The following is a 7,442-nucleotide window of genomic DNA, read 5'->3' as shown; positions in this document are numbered from 1 at the left end:
GTTCACGCCCATCTGACTAATTTCATGAATTTTCATTATATCTTGGGAACAGGAGGACATACCAATAAACTACAAAAAAGTGCATTTTTGTGATGTTGCCCACAAGTCCTCTTTAACTCCTTAAGGACCCAACCCATTTTCACCATAAGGACCTGAGCATTTTTTGCACATCTAACCACTGTCACTTTAAGTATTAATAACTCTGTGTTCTGTCCAGCCCGGGTTCCATAACCATTTACCATTTGCCATAGTCTGTCAATAATGAGAGTTCATTTGCTAGGTTATAGCACCATCTAGTGGTGTTAAGTTGTATAACATCTTGTTTTCTTGTAATGATTCTGCCTTGTGGGTGGTGCTACACATCGTGTGTTCTTGCAAGGCACTCTGGCAAAGAGAAGGGGCAGTCCTTAGTCTCCTGGAAACAGAATCAGAGCTGTTTCTTGATGTCTCTCTTCTAAAACTCCACCATCTGTGTAACAGCATATGTGGTGAGTCACTTACCTCTGTAACTAGGGCATTATAGTATGCAGAGCTGTGCAGATGTTTGTATTACTACTCAGCAAAGTTAACTGTGTAGATGTTAGACTGTTAGCTAGCCATGCAGTCCTATGAATAGGCAGTCATTGTACCATATGCTTCACTGTTATGTAATGTATGATGCATGCAGTTCTTATACTCTGTATTTATACATGTCTTTTTGTATTCTTATAGTTTTACATCTATTCATTCATCACATGTATTCATTCACAAGTACATATTCATTCATGTACTTATTATAACCTGTTGACCAATAAACCTGTTGAACTACGAAGAACAGTCCTCTTATTTGGAAGACAGGGATGGTTTATGCTGGATGTCAGACTACATACTGTGTGAACATGTAGGAAGACAGAACAGTAAAACAGATGCTAGTCACCAGCGATAGTGGATCTGACTATACGGAGCCGCCATCAGCCACGCGGTCCTGCACACATGATTGCAGCGGTTGCCACACAGTCACAAGAAGTGAGAGTGTAACCCCCAGCAAGCACAGATCAAGCCAAACCACACTGAAGTCTGTTCCGACCTAGACTGAGCCTACAGAGAGTCACTAAGCAGCCAGTAACAGGAACACCATGTCCACTAGCCAAGCATCATCATGCAGGACAAGGTCACAAACAAGCCACTCTAGCAAGTCCTCCATAAAAGAAATGGCTGCTCTCGTCCGCGCAGAAGCACAGGCTGCAAAAGTAAGGGCTTCCTTTGCTTCAAAAGAGATGCAACTAAAGATATCACTGGAAAAACTTGCAGCAGCGGCAGAAAGAAGCGGCAGCCGCAATAGCCAAAGCAGAGTGCTTAGAAGCCATAGACTGTTCTGAATCTGAGAAACACAGCCAAGTACTTGGACCAGACTTAGATCAACAAGATCCAGCACAGCGCGTCTCAGAATATATCTACCAGCATCCCAAGACAGAGGACACCTATGATCCAGTATATCAGCCAGCGTATACCCTACCAAAGACCCTACCTTGAATCACATTACCTCAAGCAAGACGGTATGCGGCAAAGTGATCCCGACCACAACTACCGCTCTACAGGACAAAAGCTAAGACCTTCGCTTCAACTTAAAGGGACACCCTTCGCGTCAGAGTGGTATTATACAGACTTTCCTAAGCCAGAAACTTCCAAAAGGTATGGTGATACACCACACACACAGCATAACAGCACACCGGGTAGTGTTGGCGCCAACCATGCGGTCATGGACTTTGCTAAGTTCTTTGCTAAACGGGAACTGGTTACAAAGCGACTTATAAAGTTCACTGATCGCCCCGAGAGCTACAGGTCATGGCGAGCCTCCTTCCAGAACGCAATACGGGACTTAGATCTTTCCTGTAGTGAAGAGTTAGATCTCTTGGTAAAATGGCTTGGAAATGAATCTGCTGAACATGCCAAAAGGATCAGAGACATTAAAATAAACTATCAGGGCAAAGGCCTAAAGATGGTGTGGGAAAGACTTGATGAATGTTATGGGTCAATAGAAGCTATAGAAAATGCTTTATATAAAAGAATTGAAACTTTTCCCAAAATAGTGGGTAGGAGTTACCAAAAGCTCACGGAACTCAGTGACTTGTTAATAGAGTTACAGGTTGCTCAGGCAGAAGGATATCTACCAGGGCTAGCATTTCTGGACACCGCCAGAGGTGTTCATCCGATTGTCCAGAAACTCCCTTATAACCTACAGGAGAAGTGGATCACGCATGGTTCTCATTATAAACAGTCTCATAATGTACAATTTCCTCCCTTTAAAGTGTTTGTAGACTTTGTTGCTCAACAGGCAAGGATCAGAAATTATCCCAGTTTTGATTTTACACTGTCATGTCCCACTGCCCCTGGTGTCAAACCTCACAAAACACCAGTGGCAGTCCACAAAACTAATGTTGCTTCTACAGGTTCTCCTTACAGGTCGTTCAAGCCTTCTCATGAAGGGAACAAACTGGAAGACATTAGCAAGCAATGCCCCTTGCACAAGAAATCAGCTACTGAAATGCAGAGCCTTCAGGGAGACGTCTTTAGAGGACCGCAAAGAATTCCTCAAAGAGAACAACATCTGCATCAGATGCTGCACTACAACAACGCACTTCGCCAGGAACTGTAAGGTCAGTGTGACATGCACAGAATGTGGGAGGACGGAACACAACACGGCTTTGCACCCTTGACCACCCTCTCAAGTATCAACCCAAGCAGAGGAGCATGAAAGAAAGCAGATAGACACTGACGTAGACACTGCAATAGTCACTTCTCAGTGTACAGAGATATGTAAAGGACTTACAGGAGGGAAGTCCTGCTCAAAAATCTGCCTTGTCAGAGTTTACCCGGCCGGTTACCGTGACAAGGCGATCAAGGTATACGCAATCTTGGATGACCAAAGCAACAGGTCTCTAGCTAAATCCACCTTCTTCAACACATTCAACATCGTAGGGCCTGGTTCTCCCTACTCCTTAAGAACATGTGCAGGTACAGTCGAGACGGCGGGGAGGAAGGCAGCTGGGTACAAGGTAGAGTCCATAGATGGTCAGACCTGCTTGTCTCTGCCAACCATACTGGAGTGTAATCACATTCCTGACAACCGATCTGAGATACCTACACCTGAGGTAGCAGCGCACCATCCCCACTTGAAGCGTATAGCTCACCTGATACCGGAGCTGGACCCAGAAACTCCTTGGAAGAGACATACTACAAGTTCACAAGGCTAGAGGACAGATTAATGGACCCCAAAACGCTCCATACGCCCAGAGACTTGACCTAGGATGGGTCATCATAGGAAACGTCTGTCTAGGAGGGGTACACAAGCCGACCTCGGTCTACAGTATGCTCACCAAAACACTTGAAAATGGACGTCCATCCCTATTCCAGCCATGTGAGAGTAGTTTCCTGATAAAAAAAAATTCCACACAGCGATCTTGTGCCTTATCCTTACGTGGATTCCTCCTGTGAAGATCATGCCTGTGATGGTGAGCAAGATCACCTAGGGTGCACAGTCTTCCACAGAACAAGAGAAGACAACAGGGTTGCAATGTCCATAGAAGACAGACTGTTCTTGGATATCATGGATCAAGGAATAGTAAAAGACAAATCAAACAGCTGGGTCGCACCTTTACCGTTTAGACCCCAAAGACGGCACCTACCTAACAACAAGGAACTTGTTTACAATCGATTTATCTCCCTCAGACACAAATTCCAGAGGAACCTAGAGATGAAAGAACATTTCTTTACCTTCATGGAAAGAATATTTCAGAACAACCACGCAGAGATGGCACCCACCCTACAAGATTCAGAAGAGTGTTGGTACTTACCCATATTCGGTGTGTATCATCTGAAAAAAACAGGACAGATAAGAGTAGTATTCGACTCAAGTGCCAAGTGCGAAGGTGTCTCTGTAAACGATGTCTTACTGTCTGGTCCAGACCTCAACAACAAGCTTTTGGAGGTACTTCTACGCTTCCGCAAAGATTCTGTAGCATTTATGGCCGACATACAACAAATGTTCCACTGCTTCCTTGTCAAGGAAAAACACAGAAACTACCTGAGGTTTTTCTGGTACCGCAACAACAACCCCACTGAGGACATTGTAGAATACCAAATGAGAGTGCACATTTTCGGAAACAGTCCTTCCCCTGCAGTGGCTATCTACGGTCTCAGACATTCAGCCCGAGAGAGTGAAACAAAGTACGGGTCAGATGTCGGGTCCTTTGTGGAAAAGGATTTCTATGTGGACGACTGTTTGAAATCTACATCCACGAATGAGATCGCAATCAGTCTCCTGAAAAGAGCTCAAGAGATGCTCGCCTTATCTAATTGGAGGTTGCACAAAATTGCCTCCAACAGCCGTGAGTTAATGGAGGCCTTCTCACCCCAAGACCACTCAAGTGGTCTAAAGGACTTGGATCTTAGTACAGACTCCCTTCCCATGCAGCGAAGCCTTGGTTTGCTTTGGGATTTAAAGGCATACACATTTACCTTTCAAATCAGCACAGAAGAAAAACCCTTCACACGCAGAGGAGTCCTGTCTACCATAAACAGCTTATATGATCCTCTGGGATTCGTAGCACCTGTTACCATCCAGGGTAAAATGATGCTAAGAGACTTCACCACAGAAAAAGCTGATTGGGATGATTCACTTCCCATGGAGAAAAAAGACCCGTGGACAGGTTGGAGAAAGTCTCTTGAAGGTTTGTCCAGCCTTCAGGTAGCACGACCATATGCTTCCGTGTCATCAACTGAAGTCAAGATGCAAAGACTGTATATTTTCTGCGATGCTTCAGTCAAGGCGATTGCAGCTGTAGCGTACCTAAAGACTATAGATGTCATAGAACAATGCCATGTGGGTTTCATTATGAGCAGGACCAAACTGGCACCACTCCGCAAGCGCACGATACCCAGATTGGAACTCTGCACTGCGGTGCTTGCAGTGGAGTTGGCTGAACTTATAACAACAGGACTACATCTGGAAATCGAGGAAGTCGAGTTCTACACAGACAGCAAGGTAGTCCTAGGATACATTTGCAACGAGATAAGACGATTCTATGTCAGCAATCGGGTACTTAGGATCAGGAGATCCACTTGTCCTAAACAGTGGCACTATGTGTCCACACACCATAATCCTGCAGACCATGCGACTAAATCTGTCGCAGCAAGCCATCTTAAAGACACAACATGGTTTACGGGTCCTGCATTCCTGTACCGTTCTATGTCTTGCAACATCAAATCTGACTTGTTCGACTTAGTAGACCCGGATGCGGATGAAGAAATCCGACCTGAAGTATCGGTTCTACATGCGGTGACTTCAGACCACCAACTAAAGTCTCATCGTTTCGAAAGGTTCTCCACCTGGATGTCACTTGTTCGTGCTATAGCCTGTCTTGTTCATATAGCTCAGTCATATAAGTCGACATTTCCTGTGAACCAGAAACCATGCAAAGGTTGGCATCACTGTAAGCACGCATTTACTGTTCCAAATATGGAAAGGTCCAAAGACTTAATAATTCGCGCTATACAAGGTGAATGTTATGCTAAAGAGAGAGACTACCTCAGCAAAGGCCAAACAGTCTCCAAGGATAGCGCTTTGAAGAAGTTTGATCCCATCATTGACAAAAATGGGTTGCTCAGAATAGGAGGCCGTCTCCAAGAAGCCAAAGTGGAATTTGGGGAGAAACATCCAGTAATAATTCCCAGAGATCATCACGTCACGACCTTGCTTTTATGGCACAAGTGAAACATCAAGGCCGATTGTTTACCGAAGGGAATCTACGAGCTGCCGGACTATGGATAGTTGGAGCTAAGAGGTGTGTGAGCAAGCTCATCTTTAACTGTGTCACCTGTCGCAAACTTCGTGGCATGTTCCAGAATCCGAAGATGGCCAGTCTTCCAATTGAGAGGCTCAGTACAGATCCTCCTTTCACCAACGTTGGTTTAGATATATTTGGTCCTTGGTCAGTGGCTACACGGCACACTAGAGGTAGTCAAGCCAGCGCAAAACATTGGGCGGTCATGTTTACTTGTATGTCCAGCAGAGCTGTTCATATAGAAGTGGTTGAATCCATGGACACTTCAAGTTTCATAAATGCACTTCGACGGTTTATTGCCATCAGAGGGCCCGTAAGGCATATTCGCTCAGACAGAGGCACGAATTTCGTTGGAGCAGTGAAAGAACTTCAAATTCCTTCCAACTTTGACACTACCAATGTAGAAAGATACTTAAATGAACAAGGAAGCACCTGGACTTTTAATCCACCACATTCTTCCCACATGGGTGGCGTCTGGGAAAGGATGATAGGGATAGCGAGGAAAATATTGGATTCCATCTTCTTGCAGGTGAGGAGCTCAAGACTCACACACGAAAGCTTGACCACCTTCTTGGCAGAAGTTTCAGCTATCATGAATGCAAGACCGTTGACTACTCTTTCCAACGAACCTGAAGATTTGACCATCCTTACTCCTGCCATATTACTTACGCAGAAGACCAGCATTCCGAGTGCTCCTCTTGGAGATTTCAACGACAAAGACCTCTACAGACGACAATGGAGACAAGTGCAAAGTCTTTCTAATGCCTTCTGGAACAGGTGGAGGAAACAGTATATCTATACTCTTCAATCGAGAAGGAAGTGGCAAACTAACAAGCCGAACATCAGACCTGGGGATGTCGTGCTCATGAAAGACAACCAGTTGCATCGAAATGAGTGGCCATTGGGCCTCATTACCAACACATTCCCAAGCAAAAATGGGAACGTACGCAAAGCCGAAGTCAAAGTGTTTAAGCTTGGTGAATGCAAGTTATTCCTTAGGCCAGTGGAGGAACTTGTTTTGTTGTTTTCCCCTAATCTACCTAGTAGTGGCGTCAGTTGACGCCAGGCGGGGAGTGTTCTGTCCAGCCCGGGTTCCATAACCATTTGCCATAGTCTGTCAATAATGAGAGTTCATTAGCTAGGTTATAGCACCATCTAGTGGTGTTAAGTTGTATAACATCTTGTTTTCTTGTTGTAATAATTCTGCCTTGTGGGTGGTGCTACACATCGTGTGTTCTTGCAAGGCACTCTGGCAAAGAGAAGGGGCAGTCCTTAGTCTCCTGGAAACAGAATCAGAGCTGTTTCTTAATGTCTCTCTTCTAAAACTCCACCATCTGTGTAACAGCATATGTGGTGAGTCACTTACCTCTGTAACTAGGGCATTATAGTATGCAGAGCTGTGCAGATGTTTGTATTACTATTCAGGAAAGTTAACTGTGTAGATGTTAGACTGTTAGCTAGCCATGCAGTCCTATGTATAGGCAGTCATTGTACCATATGCTTCACTGTTATGTAATGTATGATGCATGCAGTTCTTATACTCTGTACTTAAACATGTCTTTTTGTATACTTCTAGTTCTACATCTATTCATTCATCACATGTATTCATTCACAAGTACA

At 44.7% G+C, this 7,442-nt stretch overlaps 1 protein-coding gene across 1 annotated transcript; it reads left to right on the top strand.

The window, feature by feature from the left end:
* Positions 1 to 400: 400 nt before the first annotated feature.
* Positions 401 to 5,754, top strand: LOC130273395 (uncharacterized). The gene is made up of 2 exons (XM_056520118.1): positions 401 to 488; positions 712 to 5,754. Exon 2 carries the CDS (start codon positions 3,554 to 3,556, stop codon positions 5,750 to 5,752), a length of 2,199 nt encoding a protein of 732 aa, XP_056376093.1. The 5' UTR covers positions 401 to 488; positions 712 to 3,553; the 3' UTR covers positions 5,753 to 5,754.
* The last annotated feature ends 1,688 nt before the right edge of the window (positions 5,755 to 7,442 follow it).

The sequence above is a fragment of the Hyla sarda genome, chromosome 5 (assembly GCF_029499605.1).
Source record: "Hyla sarda isolate aHylSar1 chromosome 5, aHylSar1.hap1, whole genome shotgun sequence".
In the NCBI taxonomy this organism is placed as follows: Eukaryota; Metazoa; Chordata; class Amphibia; order Anura; family Hylidae; genus Hyla; species Hyla sarda.
The sequence above is the reverse complement of the archived record's forward strand: the minus strand, read 5'-3'. Positions and strand labels throughout refer to the sequence as shown.

Bases quoted from the DNA above. Each gene is read 5' to 3' on its own strand.
- LOC130273395 (XM_056520118.1), top strand. From the start codon at position 3,554: ATGTCCATAGAAGACAGACTGTTCTTGGATATCATGGATCAAGGAATA.